Here is a 19,322-nt window from a genome sequence, read left to right as displayed (position 1 = left end):
GACAAAAATCCACGATCTCGTATTGGCAGACCGCCGATTGAAGGTGCGCGAGATAGCTGAAACAGTAGGCATCTCAAAAGACCGCGTAGGTCATATCCTGCATGAACTTTTGGGCATGAGAAAGCTATCGGCGCTATGGGTGCCGCGTTTGCTCACTCCGGACAACAAACGCAACCGTGAGACCACTTCAGAGCAGTGTTTGACGCTGTTTAAGCGCAATCCGAAGGAGTTTCTGCGTCGTTTCGTGACCGTCGACGAAACATGGATCCACTGGTACACACCAGAGACCAAGGAACAGTCGAAACAGTGGACTTCACCCGGCGAACGTGCTCCGAAGAAGGCGAAGACTGTCTTATCGGCCGGAAAGGTGATGGCCACCGTTTTCTGGGATTCACAAGGTGTGATCTACATCGACTATCTGGAGAAGGGCAAAACGGTCACAGGGCTTTACTATGCCGAATTATTGGGCCGATTCGACGCCGAATTGCAGAAAAAACGGCCCCATTTGGCGAAGAAAAAAGTGCTCTTCGACCATGACAACGCACCGGCTCACACCTCCGCCGTCGCCACGGCCAAATTGGTCGAATTGCAATACGAACTGCTGCCCCATTCACCGTATTCTCCAGATTTGGCCCCGTGCAACTTTTTTTTGTTTCCAAACTTGAAAAAGTCACTCGCCGGGCAGAAATTTGAGTCGAATGAGGAGGTCATTGCCGCCACGGAGGCCTACTTTGCAGACCTCGAGAAAACATATTTTTCAGATGGGTTAAAGAAGTTGGAGCATCGCTGGGTCAAGTGTATCGAGCTAAAAGGAGACTATGTTGAGAAATAAATCGCCACTTTTCCAAAATTTTCGTTTTTCTTTTGTAGGCTAAGTATTTATCGGACCGGCCTCGTATATCCATTTATCCGAGGTATATACTCACTTGTGATTTACGAAATATGTTCATCGTTCTCGTTAATATATCTATTGAGCTAATGATATTCTGTTAGACTGTTCTTGTAATGAATCAGTGAACGCTTAAGTTTGTGGCTTCTGTAATAAAAAATGCAACGGTTGAGTGATCTTTTGTGTGTATATACATACATACATATATATAACACTTTTCACTATACTTTCTCTCAATCTCGATTTTAAGATTGTTTGTCATTGCTAGATTATGAAGGAGAAAAATGTTTTAACGAGAAAAAATGTATTTTAATGTAAATATTTTATGTATACAATAAGATATATATTTTATTAGAAAATCTGTGTACATACTAATTGAGGAATAAACGCATCCACACACAAATTGAGGATTAAACAACAATGTTAAAATAAATATTATGTTCTTTATTCGCTATTACTTTCTCCACACTGACAAATCTTACACACCAGACTATTTTTTCCTAGATTGTCCACATACATCAACGATTATGCAATTCTGTGTATAAAAGTCCATTGTACATTAACTTCGAGAATATAAAAAAAGAGGAAAATGCGGACTTTTAGAATATCTATTCCAATCACATATCTGAGAAACAGATATTATTCATTGTCACTAATGTCCTCATCGGTCGTGAACTCGGAATGTTCATCAGCTGCATCCACATCCTCTGCGGTTTCTTCGTCCGAGATGTCCCATTGCGGATGCTCGGTCGGGATTTCTGGCGCTTCCTTCACGTCCAACTGTAAGGCGATACGTTGTTGTGTAAATTGTGAAAAAACTTTTTTTGCATATATCACTTGTGTTTTTAAATTACTTACTTTGATATCTTGAGCTTGGTCAAAACCCAAATACGAATCGCTACGTAAACATACGGTAAACGTATACAGGCCTGGCCAGCGTGGTGCTGTGAATCTTAATTGCACTTCTTCAAATTGTGCTAAGGACGTGACATGTATAGGGGTTGTTAACAGCGTTTGACTTTTGCGATCACAGATATAGACCCACCAATACTCCTGCTTAACATCGGGAAAAAGCGGACAATGCACTTCGTGCGATAAATTACTCCTTCCCTCTAATACTCTTTCTCGCTTGGATATTCTTTGTTGGAATCTGTTTAAAAGATAAAAGAATGCGTTTACAAACTTCATAAATGAAGTACATATACAAAGTGTAATGTATTAAGACTCCGGATTCTTTGTCGATCATGTTGAAACTGTGACGTTAAAGGCGAGAAAACACACGCCCAAAAATTTTTAGATGCCATTTCGAAATAAAAAGATATTTCAGATAGCTTTAGCACACTCTTAAAATTATCCTTTTCCCTTTATAATCAATCAACAGCTATAAAATTACTGTAATGAGGCTCAGTCTGTCTGATCTTTGCGCAGTCATTCCGCATGACAAAGTCACTATCATTTTACGGTTGTTAATTGATTACCAAGAGAAAAGAATAATTTTCGAGATATTTTAAAAGTATGCTAAAACCATCTACAATATTCCATCAAAATATCTTTTCATTTAAAAATGGCATCTGAGAATTTTCAGCGTGTGCTTCTCGCTTCTGACGTTACAATTACAACATAATCGTGGCAAGGATCTAGCTTTAAAAAAAAAAAAAAAAAAAAAAAAAAATATTTCTTCTCCTTACTTTTCCCATTCTGTATCATCGTCGTCGTGAGACGCGTCCTTCTTGTCATGACTATCCTCGTCATCGCTTCTATCGCTTTCGGCTTCGCTGTCACTAACGTCAGACAGCTTGTCCTTGGAAGACTCTTTTTCCGTTTTATCATCCTTTTTTCTCGCATTAGGAGTACTGCTATGTTGAGTATTATTGGCTACAGTTTGGGACTGCGCCTGCACATTTTTAGCAGGAGCGGGTTTCTTGTTGGTACCTTTTTTATGTGATTTCTTTTGACCTTTCTTCTGTTTAAGCCACGCCGGCTTTGCAGCTTTCGTTGATTGGTTTTGTTCCTCCGAGGCCTCGTCGATTGCTTCACCACCAGCTTTAGTATCATCAATCATCGTTTGTTCGTTGACGGAATCATCTCCAAAAAGATGTTTCATATCTTTCCGCGTTAATGATACTGTTACAGTTACGATAGCACCAGCAGTGTAGACTGTAGGATTCTCATCATCAATTACTGTGAAATATACATATATAATTAAAAAATATAATACTGTATACAAAACATACATTACTATAGTCATTGTAAATGTATTTACTACTTTATAAAAGAAACAGAAAAAATGATTAAATTACCTTCAGATCGTACTTTGAAGTCTATGTACGGCATATTTCCGAGAACTTTCATAATATCTTCGTACTGGCTGTCTGACAAATTTCTAAGTATCAGTCTTCGTTCTTCTCCTTTCAATTGTGCAAATTGTTGAAGACTTTTGATTTGACGCTAAAGAAAAGTCACACATTTACTTCTGAACATTATCAGTGTGTGTAACTCTCATTAATAATGATAAAAACATTATCAATAGATAGAATTTCTTTCTCAGTAATACCTTCTTTGCATGGAAGTATTTTAAATTATCCTCAGTTATGTGTGGTAACTGAAGAAGAGGGTTTTTAAATTCCCAAAACCCTTGGACAATCATTGGACACAATTTCATACAATTTTCTATAGTTGTTATAGTTGGCACCCGTGGTACTATAAAAAAAAGTTTCCATAAATTTATTTTACAAATCACATATATTATTATTAAAAAAAGGATATGTTTACCTCTTCTAGCATAAGCTAAAAGTATAACTTGATGGACACAGGCAACCATTTCCTGAATCAAATATGGACATTTTCTTACAATATACTGTCTGTCTTTATCTAGTGTCTCAGGATTGAGCGATATACGTGATAAATGTGCATGTAGTAAGGCTCTAGCTTTAATTGAATACAAATGGCATAGTGGTACTTCTTTGTTTTTCTCTCCCAAATTAGGTAATTGTTTGATAAGCTGAAATGAGTATATGAAAAAAGATATATATAAATTAGTAATGTATTCATTTAAAAAATAATAAAAAAACATTGAAATACAACTAAATTTACCGAAGGAACTTCTTCGATGTCAGTATGCCTTTCGATTATTTCTGCATTGCGTTTTTTGAAAAATTCAAAAGACGCCGCAAGAATCATGATAACTCTTTTCAATGACATAGACGGCGTTTTCACGAAGAAAAAGTAATACATCTCGGTTGTTGTCAGAAGAACCTAGAAATATAAATATATATATATAACTAGTATACAATTTGTTACCATATAAAAATTTAGTCTAGCATATAAAGCCAATTACTTGATCACCAGTGTAGCGAATGCTCTTGTACCACCACATTCCTACAATCGTTGGTAAAGCAACCATGAACACTAATGCATACAGTCCTAAAACCCACACTGAATTCTCTTTTTCGACAATCCAGGAAGGTAAAGCTATACCGAAACTCATTGCCCCTGGACCATCCGGATTTCCATATTTTTCCCAATTTTTTCGTGCTTCATCATCCGTTAAAGCTTGGTAAGCTATTTTTGTTAATAAAAAAAATTAGTTAACTTATATTTAGAGCATTAGTAGTGGCAATTTGATACCAGTGTAATAATTTTCAAGAACTAAATGTGATGCTAAATTTTTAGTTGTTATAAGATTAATTTCAAGTGCAGGTATTCTAACACAATTTTATCATTGATCATTCCACATGTTGTATTACCATTTGTGTATAATAAATGTGCTATAAATTTATTGAATAGGTTGTAAAATGTTTCACATAATCATGTTGTATCTTTTCAGTTTTGTGCAATCTATCTATTTGTTGCTCTTTACCTTTAGTTAATTTCATAAAAGCCTTCTCATTTCCAGTTTCTTTATCAGGATGAAGAATTAATGAAAGCTTGCGATAAGCTTTCCTAATTTCACTTTGTGAAGAACCCTAAAATTGCAACTTTAGTACTTATTTTTGTTATGCAACAAATCACAAATGCAAATTTATATAAATTTTATACTCACAGCTGGTACATTTAGTATCTCATATGGATCAAAATTGGCCATTTCATAATCAAACTGGGACACTTTATATGCTAATAATATCAAGATGGCCCATCCCAGAATGATTAGAAATTTCCTGCAATAATAATATAATTTTATTAGCATAAAAAGATAACAAGCATACAATTTTTTTATATATAAATGTGTAAATTATAGATTTATATATTATTTTTTATATATAACAAATAATAAAAACTTACGTAAATAAAGCCTTGGTTTCCTTCCAAGGTTTATTTGCCTGAAGGATGATTTTTTTCTTTTTGCACCCATCACACTGACATTCTTTGGCTACCTGATCAGGATCTGAATAAAAATAGAAAGATTACTAACACACAAAAATTAAGAAATTTGTTCAGATATTTTTAATTTTTATAATTCAATATTATTTGTTATATTATATTTAATCAGTAATGTTAATCACAAAAAATTCTATGTTTGAATAATATAAGGATATTTTTAATATAAGACTAAATTATAAATATAGAACTAAGTAGAATTATTACACAAAGATTTATAAAAATGTATAAAATTAAATACATAATTTCTCTCTGCATTTATTAAAATATTCCTTAAATAAATGAAAGATTTTTATATAATACAATTTTTTAACTAGTATTGTCTTTATTGCACACTATCTTAATATGCACATGTCAATTCTACATACATAATTGCCAACATTGTTTAAAAATTATTACAATAAACCTTATAACTTAATAAGAATTGAGTTTGTAATAGAATTTTTGTTGTATACATTTAAAAAATCTTGAAATAGATTTTTGAAATATTTAAGCAAAGGCAAAGACTCAATAATTATTTCTAAACTTTTGCGTACTGGACAAACAAGTAAATATCAACATCTGACTAGAATTTTCAAATAAATTGTATGCAATGTATAATGGTCTTATAAATGTGTAATAAATAAAAATTTCTAAAAAGGTATAATATAATAGCCATGTAATTACTTGTAATGTAGTAAATAAATCAATGAATATAAGAACTAATATAGATATGAATATTATACATCTAGAATTCCACTAGTAATAGACCAAATATTTTGATTTTATCAGATTATCGGACGAATATAACATTGGCCCGGAAGAGAGTGAGGCGAAGCGAGGCGAAACGAAGGAATGTAAAGAATAAAAATCGAGAATAAAGGTAGAGGAAGATCGGTACGACCGAGAATCGTGCTTGTATGATCGCGTATCATCGGATCGTAAATGACTCGATCTGAAAAATTGGGACTCATCTTGCGAACTCTAACCTTGCTTCGGGCAACGTGGCCAGAGGTAGTAGGTCCCGGGTACCAACAGTAACGCCAGGAAGGAGAGCAGAAAGTAAAAGAATGTCCCTCCGCTCTCGTCATACTGGAACTTCTGTCCGCTCATCGCTCATTTAAGTAATCTGCGGCGTTATTTTAAGTGATAGACCGTTTAAGTACATTCATTCGTAACATTATCCGGGCTCGCGCTGCTACACGAATGTCGTACATGCAAATCAACAGTTTGCGGGGGAACTGCCTTGTCAAGACTGCCAACTCAGCACCTCGAGTACCCTTCGGACACACTCGACACTCGCACGCACGCACTATCGACTCTGACGTACGCGCGACGACTGGCGTTGTAGTTCAACTTTGCTCCTGAGCTGTCTCTGATCGCTTGATGACGTCGACCCCCGTCGTTTTGTCACGGAGATTAATCGGGTTACACGCGTGCAAGGGACCGTCGCCCTCGGACGAAAAAAAGAAAAAGCAATGCGAGTTCTCAAGATGAATAATGATAATATAAGATGTATGGGTAGGAATCGAATTATTTTTAATTTATTCTCGTATACATATGGACGTTCGTAGAATTTTTCCAGCAGGGGGCGTACAATTATACATATTTTTTTCTTTTTCTTAAATTTTTTAAATTTAATTTTTTGGTTATTTTCTCTTTTTTATATTAAATAAATGCAAATCAATTCCAGTTTATATATTCAAATAATGCTTAAATTTTTTTACTGATTTCAAAATATATAAGGGGGCTATTCATGTTCTTTGAAAAATAAAGATTCATATGCTAAATTATTGGATGTTCAATTGGAAATGCATATTCTCTCTTACTATTATTTAAAATAAAAAATTTGAAAATAAAAAAAATATAAGTAATATTTTAGAGGGAAAAAAGCAAAGCGCGGGAAAAAGAAACGAAAAAGTATATATATAATATATATAGCGTACAACAGAGAGACGTCGCTGCCATTTTAAATAACGGTGTTTCTTTAATACGGTTTTTTAACATCTCGAGTGAGCGTGTCATGCACACAAGACAGCTCAAAGATAGGAAACGACGATCCTCGTGTCGTGTAGCGTGAAGTTCTGTCCAATCTAGGACGAGAGAAGGAATGAGAGATGAAAAATATTTCAATAGATAAATATATGCATCCGGTTATTTATTCATACCACACATATATATATATATATATATATATATATATATATATATAACTTGTTTATGAGACCAGCACTTTGTAGCACACATTTTGTTGCAGATGTTATTCGCATTACGCATAAAAAATAAATTAGCATTTTGTACGTTAACAATTTTTTTTCTCTTATCTATATATATACGCTCTTCTACATATCACGTTATGTAAATAAATTTATAAATAAATTATCGTATTTTTTTTAAAAGAGTTATGATAATATATATAAGTTGTACATATATGATATAACGACGTCGCAATTTAATGTTGTCAGGCGGTAGAAAACGCACAAAAGAGATCGTGTATAAAAGACAAATATATATTTTTATATATATATATATATATATATATATAAAATTTATGTTTATTTCTGTGAATCATTTCCTGTGCTTTGTTACTTGGAATCGTGTGTCATTCTAGGAATATTATTGTTATCATTGATCTCGCACACGGCGATATAGCATCATCGGCAACAATATCAGAGGCGGAGGGGCCTTCCTGGGGTATCGAGCGCGTTCAAAGTCGCGCTCTAATATTTTCCTCGCGCGCAAACAACAACGTCGACGGCGTAAATATTATATTCGCATTGTTGCACTCGCGTAGCGCTTTAAACTAAATGAGGCCGCGGGTTACAGTACCGGTAATTAGTAGATCTCGATTCGCGCTACATCGCGATCGATAGCTCCGTTGTGCGTGTTAACGCAAATACTGCCATACGTATGACTTACTTTACTTGATAGAAAATAATCGTGGTGGCATGGTGACACGCACGTTAAACGCACGAAAATGTTCTGATAAGATATCATCGACGATTCTGGCGCGCAGACTTTCCTCAGGTAAGGTATTTAACCTTATTCCCGCAGGTTAAGGTGCGCTCTCTGCCTAGGTGCAGCTTCGAAAATCTAATTCCGATATTATTTTGTGACAGTGCTTGAATTTCGGTGACAGTTCTGCTGGTGTTTTTCTTATTTTACTTACTACATATTTCTCTGTTTCAAAATTTATTAATTTGACAGGATTGCTTACATCGCAGTCACCTACTTGCTATAATAAGATATAATTTTGATTTGCAATGTATATGTATATTTATAATCTTTGTAATAATATATATTTATAATATATATTTATAATCTTGACTTTTATGCAGGATAAATACACTTCAACAACATGAACATGACGTTGAGAAACGTCGTCGAATGGACATGCTCCGATGTAAAGATATGGCTCATAGAAAATGGTTACGAGGAGTATGCAGATTTATTTTATTCTCACGAGATCGATGGAAAAGTACTGCTGACATTGAAAGAAGATGACTTGAAATCAAACGTTTTGAATATAAAGAAGATTGGTGCTATAAAAAAATTATACCTTGCTATAAAGCAATTGCAAAGGGATAACATCGCTGCTTTATTTGACCTGGGATATGTGGATTTGTTTCCTTCGCCAAACTTTTATACTCAACAGAATAAACATGAAGTAAAGAGAATATTCGTTTCAAATTAATTTCTTTTGACAGAAACGTGAATAAAATGCTATATTTGAAATAATCTTGCTTTAGATACCCAGCACTGGTACAAATGAGGTATCCATAGAGCAAGAGTTTTATTCGGCTTCTGTATCGGAGGACGGACATGCTTCTCATTTACCACCTGAAATTTGGAAAACAATCATTAGTTTGGGATATTTGTTTATCGTCACATGGATTACTGCCTTTGTGATGGTTATTGTCCACGACAGAGTGCCTGATATGAAGAAGTATCCTCCATTGCCAGACATATTTTTAGACAACGTACCTCATATCCCCTGGGCATTTGATATGTGCGAAGTCACTGGAACTCTGCTTTTTGCGATATGGCTTGTTGTGCTTATATTTCACAAGTATAGGTAAAGAAAATTATAAGTCTATTTAAAATTATGCAAATATTAATATAATTTATTAGTGTGACTAATTTATTAAGTTCTTGACAGATTTATTTTATTACGGCGGTTTTTTGCACTGTCGGGTACAGTCTTCCTGCTGAGATGCGTAACAATGCTCATTACTTCGTTATCCGTACCGGGTGCGCATCTACAGTGTCAACCGCGCAAAGTTCCGGATGAAGATTGGTCAAGGTGAGAGAAAAAGAATAAAGCACATTGTAATATACAATATATACCTATTTTTTAAATACAAGTGTATATCTGTTTAGTTCTGCATATGTCGAGCTATATAATAAAATAGCAATGGCTTATGTTATTTGGCGAGGTGCTGGTATGTCTATTCAAGGTGTAAGAACTTGTGGAGATTACATGTTTAGTGGACATACAGTGGCATTAACTATGCTGAATTTTTTCATTACAGAATGTAAGTAATGATATTTGTCATTTTATTTTATTTTTTTTTTCAACAAGAAAAAGCTGTGATTTATAAATACTTGTATATTGTGACATGTTTTATTTATTTATTTATCTTGTTATTACAGATACTCCGAGACACTTGTATTTTTTGCATACTTTCACATGGATGCTCAACATGTTTGGTATTTTCTTTATCTTGGCGGCGCATGAGCATTACTCCATTGACGTTTTCGTAGCGTTTTATATAACTTCGCGATTATTCCTTTATTATCATACTTTAGCAAATAATCAAGCATTGATGCAGCGCGATTCGATTAGAACCAGAATTTGGTTTCCATTATTTAGCTTTTTTGAAGCGTCCGTTGATGGTATTGTTCCTAATGAATACGAATCGCCGTCCTTGATAGTTTGCAATTTAGTAGGCACAGGAAAGAATATTTGGCAATACGTACGATCTTGGATTTATCTCCGAAAAACGCAACGCAACATAAACGGCAGTTTAAACAGCACAAAGAAAGAACGCTAACGTCGAACCAGTTTTTTTCTTTTTTATTTCTGTGTTGTATCTTTAAGATAAATATGTGGTGCAAGAGATTCTTTTCACTGATTTCTTGTTTGATTGTGATTTTTTATAATTTATATATATTATTTATATATATGTATAAAGAAAATGTGATATGGAAAACAATTTGTTCAAACAGATTACATTTTTACCATTCGAAAAATATCAAGATACGTGAATTCAAGAAAAGTAATTCTCTATACTATATATTTGTCTTTTAAAAATACTGACTGTTTATTTGACAAATCTGTTTATACATTAAAATAATATTGAGCGAGAATGTAATATTAATTCTGATATTTATTTTTGCGATATGATTATATATATTATAAGATACCGAGAGAGATTAAAATAATATTTATAATATATAGTTAAGTATATAATATAATATAGTTAATTATATATAATGAGGTTTAAAAACTTCTATGTTATAGAAGTTATATATATAATAATTTATTCATTAAGAAGAAAGCCTCCAAAGACAGATCATAGTGTATAAAATAAGCTAAGGTTCGACGTGCATTTTCCACGCATGTTGTATCATCTATAAGACTTTCTTATTTTTTATAATTGTACATATAACATTGTCCATGTAACATTGCTCATAAGTACTTTTGTTTCCTTTTTTTACAATACAAAAAGAAAGTTGAATCAAGGAATGATTGTACATTGTGATAACTCACGAAGACCCCACATTTTATCAGGAATGTTTAATTATTTTTTATGGTGAGACCAAGTTAATGATAACGATATTTAAAAATTTTTAATTTAAATAATTATTTTAAAAAAATTGTTTTTACTGTCACATAATATTTATACGAGAAAGTATATGTTATAAATATTATCCATTCCTGATACCTGATAGAGTTAATAACTTATAAGATATACTAGGAGATAGATATGGTGATATTATTAAGCAGAGGCTGAAAATACTATATTATCATGACTTCTATTGTAAAAATATCTGTACAATATATAATTATACAAATAGTTTCTATATAGTTATATATAGAAACTACTAATAGAAATATAATTAGCTTTTTTATCCATATCTATTTTTTACTTATGTGATAAATACTAGTTTATCCTGTTAGCATTAACAGGTACTGATTATATGTATTGATAATAACTTATTGATGGTGCCTGAGTGTTGGTGTTTATACTTCCACAAACTATACAACAGTAACTCTCTTGCTAATATTGACCAATATACTGACCTGGTTCGGAATCAAACAGTTGAATTGATTTGCGGATGATGTTACAAAATATAGCATATATATGTACAAATAAAAACATTAATATTTCAATAGAATGTATACTTTTCAGTATTATATCATCTTGTATGATAATAATCAACCTCTTCATCTTCTGGATATACAAATGTTTTCAGAATAAATTGCATTAATATTCATGCTTTTTTACAAATATATTCCAGTTTTCTAAAATATATTCAATTTGTAATTACAAAAAAATGACAATTAATATTTCTAGTGCAAAATACGTGACTTAATATCTTTGATTCAGGCTCGTTCCTGATCCAAAAAATAAAATATATGCACATAATTAAATATTAATAATATTATATATAATGTCAAAAAATAAAAAGAAAATTGAATTTAAATTTTGAATTTGAATCGCATCTGATATCGATATATATATGGCCTTGTTTAGTTTATGCTAAAATCTCTAGAAAGTACCATCTCTTATTGGATATAAAAATATTGGATGCGATGTAAATTTTATCATGAGAGTTTCTCGTCTATGACGCAGTACATGTTCCATGGCGCATGTCAACTAATATAAAAAAGGAAGATTACAATTTTGGCGCGTATTTATATTGTAAATAAATTATTTATTGTACGTGATATAAACAGTTGTTATAAACAATATGGCATTTTCGTTTGGAACTCCAGCGGTCACCTCTAATAGCCCAAATTTTGGATTTGGGGCTCAAAAGTAAATATAACCTTCAAAAGGCATTAAAAATATAATTGTAACTTCAATAATTCAATGAAGATAAAGTATATATTTTCTTGCTCACCAATTAAATATTAAATATTTAGATATAAAATTATTTTCTACAAAGAAGGAAAGATCAAGCGCTTGATTAATTCACACGATTGTTTTTGTTTTCCAGACCAGCAACAGGCTTCGGCTTGACCAATACATCGTTCGGAGCAACCACAACCGCAACGTCCAACACGTTAACGTTTGGTGCTCTGTCTGCTCCAACGACGACGATAGGTCTTAATTTCGGATTTGGTACCACAACAACCTCCACACAAGCACAATGCAGCGGTTTAATTCTAAGCACCAATGTGGTTACTACAACGACCACTGCACCCAGTTTATTTCCTGCTCCTACCACATCTGCACCTTTATTTACGGGTCTTAATTTTAGCACACCAGCTACAACGAATACTCTAACGTTTGGCGCAACATCTAATACAACTGCAACGGGAAGTTTAACTTTTGGTACAGCTACCACCAATAGTACGTACATACTGTTATCTCTTATATTGTTTGCCTTAAAGTAATCAAATTTAATATTGTCATTTATGTGTAGCTTCTTTATTCGGGACCGGTAGTGGAAGTACTTTATTAGGCGCTAAATCGACAATCGCTGCCACTACTACAATTAATACAAATAAAGGACTTGGTGGCTTAGACGTCTCGGTTAATAATAAAGGTCTTTCTCAAGGAAATAGTAGTTCGACAGCTGCCAAAGAAAATCTATTGCCAAACGAGTTAATGGAAACGATAGCTAAATTCAAGTAATTATCTTTATTGCTACATAAAATATATATTTATGCAATACTGAGATATTGATATTTTTATAGGGAGTTTGTCAAAATACAGAAGGGCCTATCTTCAGATATCGCAAGAGGTTCGGCGAGACCGTTAACTCGATGCGCGGAAGATACAGCATCCCTAATGGAAATTTTGTCTACTTTATCCGGTTCGGTGCAACGGGACCGCTCTTCGGCTGATAAACTGAAACAAGATACGGCAAAGGCGTTGCAAAGCTCTGAAATAGCTCAAAGAACTCACGACACTCCACCAGGCTTGCAATATGAAAATAATGCGCCTCTTCATTTTTTCATGGAATTAGCTGAAAGCTTTGAGCACGATTTGATGTTATTTAGATCACAAATTGAGACAACGGAAAAGCATATACAGGCTATGATGGCGCCGAGAACATTAACCCCACAGGGTATGTCTCTTGATTCTTTCATTAAATAGATTCATGAGTAGAAATTAGAATATTATTTACTCTTAAGGCTCCCGGATCTTCGCCGTGGCCATGTTAGATTGTGACGTCAGAGGCGAGAAAGAACACGCTGAAAATTCTTAGATGCCATTTTTTAATAAAAAATGATTTTAGATGACTTTAGCAGACTTTTAAAATACTTTTTGAAATATCTTTATTTTAAAATGGTATGTAAGAAATTTTAATGTGTTTTTTTTTTTTACCTCTGACGTCACAATCTCTACATGATTGGCAAAGAGCCAGAAGTCTTAATCACATGCACTTATTCATATTTTTTATCATTAGAATTGACAATGGCCATGAATAAACTTCACGAGTCTCTAGTCGCGGTTGCTGGCCGATTGCAAAGCGTGCATGCCAAGGTGCAGCAGCAAAAAGAACAGTATCTTAATTTCAGAAAATATGTATTGAAGGATAACACCAATGTTTTTGATAGTATCAAGACAGACGGTAAATCTAGTTGTAGCAGCATCGGAAGGATCACAAGTGGTCCCACACCCTTCGGACCAGGTAATAATATTTTATGAGCATTTCGAAATAATTGAAACATTGTAAGTCTTGAAAAACGAGGTTAATGCTTACAGGGAATAAAAGCTTTTTGTCGTCAACGACATTAAACTCGAACCGGCCGGCGAGTTATGAAACACGAAATCCTTTAGGTAAATAGGTCTTGTTGTTGATTCTCTTGTAATTCTATATCCTCGAGCTACGAATAAGAGATCTCTTGTAAGAAATAATTTTAATCGCCCCCCTTCCCTCCTAAAGATTTGCTACCTTCAGGTCTTGCGTGGATCTAGTTATGAGGTAGAATTTACTAACATTTAACGCCGTTTACTAATAAATAGAATTAACAAGTGTTTACAATTTTTTTTATTTATTTTTCTTTCCTTTCTTTTTCTCATTCGACGAATCGACTTTAAGTTTTTTCTCACTTGTATGATTTGACTTTTATTTTGCCTTTTCAGGAAAAAAGTAGAGGCTATATAATATAATTGTTGAGGTATTAAATTTTTATTTCAAATTTTTCCTTGTTATTGTCAATTACGGGAAAGGGGTAATATGCTTTTCTTTGCCTATAAATAAATCTCTTACATAGAATAACCAGTTAACTTTTATATAGATGATTATATCGCGATGATTATTAATCTTTTTAATACTTTTATATACTTTGCATTTAGATGCTATCTTGAAAGATTTATCTTTCTTAACACAGATGATAGCGCCTTTATATGTATGTGCTTTGACTGCTTTTATAGCTTTATTAATACATATTACATAGTAAAATGCTTGCGAAATATAGATATTAATCAAGAAATATATATATCATTAAATTTATCACTGATTGAAATAAGTTCTGTAGAATGTACGTAAAGATGTTGAAAGTATGTACATATCTGCAACTCGAGTTTGGGATGAAAAGTTGGGAGTGTTTTCTCGAAAATCTGTGAAATTAAATACATGAATTTTAAATGTACTAACAGATTGATATTAATTAATATTAAAAGAATATGGGCTATCAATTACATCTCTAACAAATAATAAAAGGACGAAATTGGCTCTATAATATGTTTGTCTCTCTTGAAATAGATTTTATCAAAAATATAAACATTTATTATCTTTAATAAAGTGTAGAAAATATTCCATAGCTTCAGCTGTTCTACATGTTTTAGCGCCATAGCGATAAATGAGTAAAGAATAATGATATAAATATATTGTTACAGTTTGGGAAAGTTCGACACCGGTATCGTCTGCTACTAACATTGCTATAGGCTCGTCAATGAAACCACCAACTACAAGCTTAAATTTTAACGCGCCGATTAATTTGACTGCACCATTGCCAGTAAACGGAAGCAGCTCGAATTTTCAACTACAAAAGCCCCCCGTTGGTAATAAAAGAGGGAAACATTGATCGCTTCTCTTTCAGACATGGTAATTTTTCTATCCTATGTAATTTTTTACATTTGAAGATCAATATATGTAAAGTCTTTTTTTATCATTGATGATATTAAAGCATATGCTGTATCGTCAATGTGTCATTGTTACAGTTGTATTTTTTTTCAATATTTGTATATTAAAATGTAATTTGTAACATGCTTTAAATTTATACCTTACGTTATAAATATTCTATGTCTTGTATCAACATTTTCTTACTTACATACTTTCATCTTACTAAATATCTAAAGTTTAATTCAAGTTAATTTCAAGAGAAGTAATGTTCTAAGGGGAGAGTACATATATTGAAATAATTTTCTATTATTATTTGATCAACTCTTTTATATCTATTATACTAATATTCTTGTTTATTTATGATTATGTATATATGATTGTATATGCATATCATTTTGTGTTCAACTATGACAAAATATAAAGATTAATAACAGCACATATATATATAATAAACATACATGTAAATACATTAAACTCTAATAAGTTGGTCCCTCTTTTGAATATAAATAGAAAAGATAAAATAGAAAATATTTGTGAAGTGAAGTTGCTATATAGTCTATACTTACAATTGAAAACTATGTATACATTTACACGTCTAAATTTAAAGTATAAAAAATGTCATTATATTTTTATTACATTTTATCAAATTGCACCAACTTGTAGAATAGGGATGAGGAGTTTAAAGGCATCTTGAAGATATGAATTTGCGTTACATGCCTGTATAAAAAATAAATTATCAGTATTATAATCATTGTATATATATATGTGTGTGTGTGTGTGTGTGTGTGTGTGTATAGTCTGCTCGAATTATTCAATAGAAAACTTACTTCTGACGAAATCTTTTCCAAATTTGCTTCAATATTGTTCGGTTTTTCCATAGTCTCAGTACATTTCTGTAATGCATCGTAGAATAAATTGGCTAATACGCTAATCTGATCAGACAGAATATTGGTGAGTTGCACCAAGGCGTCGGCTTCGTTGACGGTACTGCGTCGTTCCTTGATTAACAGTAATTCTGCCGTTTTATGAAATCTTTCTATGGAAAACGCTGTAAACTGTGCCAGAGCCGATATAGCATTCTGAAAGATTTCCTGGTCCGTATGCGTTGATGCGAGATAATTTTTCGTTTCTGTCCAAACCTGCAAATATTCGTTATTCGAGTACGTGATAATAAATAAAATTGATTATTGCTGCTACTACTAATTAAATTTCTTACATTATATAACTTTTCGTAAGTAAAATCGACACTAAGATCGTGACAGGCGTCCTCTAATCTGTCTTTCAAGTCTTTATTATCTTTATCATCTTCATCATCTGCGTCATTCAAATTACAAAGTTGTTTGATCTCTTCTAATGTTTCTTGCACAGAAGTCAATTCATTCGCGTCCAATTCGATTAAATATTGCTGAATTTTCATATTGCTTTGTTTTGATAATATTTCTAGAGCTTCCAAGTGAACGAGTCCTTGATAATCGTCGAAAAGACTCTCGAAATGCACTTTTCTCGCCAATTGGCGTTCTTCGATTGTTTTTTGCTCAGTTTCGGCTTTTTCCTTTGCTTCTCTAAGAACTTGCGATAAATTTGGCTTCTCGGGTTCGTTCATGAAGAAGGCTCTTTTCTTTTTTAATCCAGGATCACCCTCTTGCAATACTTCCATCGTTTTCTTCCCGATAGCTTCCAATGTATCTAAACCACCTGTCATAACTTTGCTACCAGTAGATTCAACCAATTTTGTAATTGAAGATACTCCTGATATTAAATTTCCAAATCCAAATGCACTATATGATTGATTTTCCTTCTCTTGAAATTCCACACCTATTAATAGAAAATTGACAAATTTTAGTTGAAATGACTCATACATTACTATCTATCAATTATATCTTCACCATTTCTCAACTTATCTTGACATACGTAATTGAGTTATACCTGATAAAAAATTAAATGTGTGCTATATATAAATAAAAAATATTACACACAATTATATATATATATATATATATAAAATACGGAAAAACAAAATATTGTACAACAGGGTACAACAAGGATTGTTTATCCTAGATACTGTACCATCGAGTGCAGTAGTTTCATCCTGCTTTATCTCTGTTGATTCTTTGGAGTCCTGCATTCCTATTGTACCTTCCAAAAGTGTAAGTCCTTGAGACACATGAGTAGTCAGAGTAGAAACACTTGCCGTAGCTGTATTAAGTAACGAAGTTACGCCCCAATTTCCCCAACTACTCCAATTTCCTAAAGAACTGTCCGATTCTTTGCTCGTCAAGGACAATCTCTCTAATACAGGCTCTAATTTCTCTTCCGTCAATTCGTCGGGCAATTCAATATCATTGCTAAGTCCTTCCCAACCTTCAGGCTGAAAAACTTCTTTAAATTTTTTATTTGACTTTAATTCCTTCGGCATGTCCATTTCTGATAAATCATTTATACCTGTTGATTTAGACTGATCATCTTCCAGTTGATTTTTATCCTTTTGCAATTCACAATCTGTATCTTTGCTAAATTGCGATCTTTCATTCAAACACTCGGATAAACATTGATTGTCTGTACTTTTATTGTCGCTGTCCTTTGTAATTTTAGTTGCCAATTTCTTTGTACCCAATCGATGAGACATGTTTCGTTGTTGTGTTCTTTCAGAGGCTTTCTCAGCCTTTGTCACTTCTACTTTAGGCATGGCATCATCTGATTTTGTAACTGTACTGCTTTCTGCCATAGATTCAGTATCTTGTACCGATATCCCAGAAGTTGATAATGGTGATCCCCTTGTTGCAATGGGAGATGTGTCCTCTTGGTTATTAGAAGATTCTACTGACTCGGCAATACGTGCATCGCTTTCAACTTTGACACCAATGTCAATGTTATCACTCTTATCATCGACCGACGTCTCTTGACCTGTTACTCCAATCGGTGTCGCGATCTTCCGGAAAGTCTTGGGTCTTCTTCGCCAATTTGAACTTTTGTAAGGCGCGTGCTGGACGAATTCGGTATCGTCATCCGATTCGGAGTCAACCGTCGACGAGGTCCAATAGGTCGTTCGAAGGTCTCTCTTAGGAGGCCCACCGCGACTCAACTCCTCGTCAGCACTCTCAAAGTCGGTGTCGCTATCGGACGTTGCCATCTCTCGTTTTAAAGTCTATATATACCTTTAAAAACGATGCACGGTTTTACATCCAAGATTAGAATAAATTCTATGTCGATACCTCGATCTCGCAAGCCAAAAGATTAAACCTTGTTCAGCAGCAAGGAGCAAGCACTTATATTAACATATGTTCCAGTTTATTTATACATGTGTATATATCATATATACATATATATAAAGGGATGTGTATGTTGTATGTATTACGTGCCAAACATTGCGGTCACGTGGATGAAAAAGTCATCGAAGAGGCATGTCTGGCACGTCAAATTCGTATATACGCCTTCGTGGCATTAGCGGAGATTATTGCGCATGCGACGGGATTGGTTCAGGGCTGCGTTCAAGTGTGGCTCCGTCCTTTGCAGCTGCACTTTACGCGTATATTTACGAGATTGTCTCGTATATGCAGCTTGAAGGTTGAAAAAGAGGAAAAAAGCAAAGTGTAACTGAAACAAATGGATCGTATGCCGTTCTAATGTATTTTTTCTGCTCGAGGTAAAAGGGAGAGAAAACAGTTTTAATATCTCTGCACTTTTTTTATTCAGTTAATGTTTCGTTGCATATATACGGAGGAGGGTATTTGAGGGGGCATTTGTTCTCCCTGCATTGAATAAACACTGG

At 33.4% G+C, this 19,322-nt stretch overlaps 4 protein-coding genes across 11 annotated transcripts; 2 read left to right on the top strand and 2 right to left on the bottom strand.

Annotated features, from left to right (window-relative positions):
- Positions 1 to 1,312: 1,312 nt before the first annotated feature.
- Positions 1,313 to 6,597, bottom strand: Sec63 (translocation protein Sec63). Its single transcript, XM_029311726.2, has 12 exons — positions 6,235 to 6,597; positions 5,171 to 5,273; positions 4,932 to 5,046; positions 4,749 to 4,854; positions 4,227 to 4,450; positions 3,983 to 4,144; positions 3,662 to 3,890; positions 3,444 to 3,589; positions 3,190 to 3,337; positions 2,578 to 3,070; positions 1,748 to 2,039; positions 1,313 to 1,669 (listed from the first exon to the last, which is right to left on the bottom strand). The coding sequence occupies exons 1-12, from the start codon at positions 6,356 to 6,358 to the stop codon at positions 1,529 to 1,531; spliced, it is 2,283 nt and encodes a 760-aa protein (XP_029167559.1). The 5' UTR covers positions 6,359 to 6,597; the 3' UTR covers positions 1,313 to 1,528.
- A 1,021-nt stretch (positions 6,598 to 7,618) lies between these two features.
- On the top strand, positions 7,619 to 11,647 carry SMSr (Sphingomyelin synthase related). Of its 2 annotated transcripts, none has more exons than XM_029311653.2 (6): positions 7,619 to 8,272; positions 8,584 to 8,912; positions 8,995 to 9,320; positions 9,405 to 9,548; positions 9,611 to 9,780; positions 9,899 to 11,647. In XM_029311653.2, exons 2-6 carry the CDS (start codon positions 8,604 to 8,606, stop codon positions 10,297 to 10,299), a joined length of 1,350 nt encoding a protein of 449 aa, XP_029167486.1. In that variant the 5' UTR covers positions 7,619 to 8,272; positions 8,584 to 8,603; the 3' UTR covers positions 10,300 to 11,647. The 2 variants fall into 2 exon arrangements, with proteins under 2 accessions (XP_029167486.1, XP_029167487.1); XM_029311654.2 differs by having other exon boundaries at positions 7,621 to 8,272; positions 9,626 to 9,780.
- A 450-nt stretch (positions 11,648 to 12,097) lies between these two features.
- On the top strand, positions 12,098 to 16,301 carry Nup58 (nuclear pore complex protein Nup58). 4 transcript variants are annotated; one of them, XM_085486078.1, is made up of 8 exons: positions 12,098 to 12,291; positions 12,473 to 12,828; positions 12,902 to 13,109; positions 13,176 to 13,549; positions 13,892 to 14,116; positions 14,191 to 14,265; positions 14,572 to 14,606; positions 15,328 to 15,391. In XM_085486078.1, the coding sequence occupies exons 1-7, from the start codon at positions 12,224 to 12,226 to the stop codon at positions 14,580 to 14,582; spliced, it is 1,317 nt and encodes a 438-aa protein (XP_085342204.1). In that variant the 5' UTR covers positions 12,098 to 12,223; the 3' UTR covers positions 14,583 to 14,606; positions 15,328 to 15,391. The 4 variants fall into 4 exon arrangements, with proteins under 4 accessions (XP_085342204.1, XP_029167517.1, XP_029167514.1 ...); XM_029311684.2 differs by lacking the exon at positions 14,572 to 14,606 and adding an exon at positions 14,387 to 14,410 and having other exon boundaries at positions 15,328 to 15,373; XM_029311681.1 differs by lacking the exon at positions 14,572 to 14,606 and having other exon boundaries at positions 15,328 to 16,301.
- On the bottom strand, positions 14,049 to 19,147 carry LOC114937989 (protein FAM114A2). Of its 4 annotated transcripts, none has more exons than XM_029311678.2 (5): positions 17,621 to 19,147; positions 16,770 to 17,368; positions 16,381 to 16,692; positions 16,190 to 16,270; positions 14,049 to 15,048 (listed from the first exon to the last, which is right to left on the bottom strand). In XM_029311678.2, exons 1-4 carry the CDS (start codon positions 18,681 to 18,683, stop codon positions 16,196 to 16,198), a joined length of 2,049 nt encoding a protein of 682 aa, XP_029167511.2. In that variant the 5' UTR covers positions 18,684 to 19,147; the 3' UTR covers positions 14,049 to 15,048; positions 16,190 to 16,195. The 4 variants fall into 4 exon arrangements, with proteins under 4 accessions (XP_029167511.2, XP_029167512.2, XP_029167513.2 ...); XM_029311679.2 differs by lacking the exon at positions 14,049 to 15,048 and having other exon boundaries at positions 16,093 to 16,270; positions 17,621 to 17,932; positions 17,996 to 19,128; XM_029311680.2 differs by lacking the exon at positions 14,049 to 15,048 and having other exon boundaries at positions 16,093 to 16,270; positions 17,621 to 17,929; positions 17,996 to 19,128.
- Positions 19,148 to 19,322: the final 175 nt, after the last annotated feature.

The sequence above is a fragment of the Nylanderia fulva genome, unplaced genomic scaffold (assembly GCF_048542155.1).
Source record: "Nylanderia fulva isolate GAGA-0341 unplaced genomic scaffold, ASM4854215v1 Scaffold4, whole genome shotgun sequence".
Classification (NCBI taxonomy): Eukaryota; Metazoa; Arthropoda; class Insecta; order Hymenoptera; family Formicidae; genus Nylanderia; species Nylanderia fulva.
The sequence above is the reverse complement of the archived record's forward strand: the minus strand, read 5'-3'. Positions and strand labels throughout refer to the sequence as shown.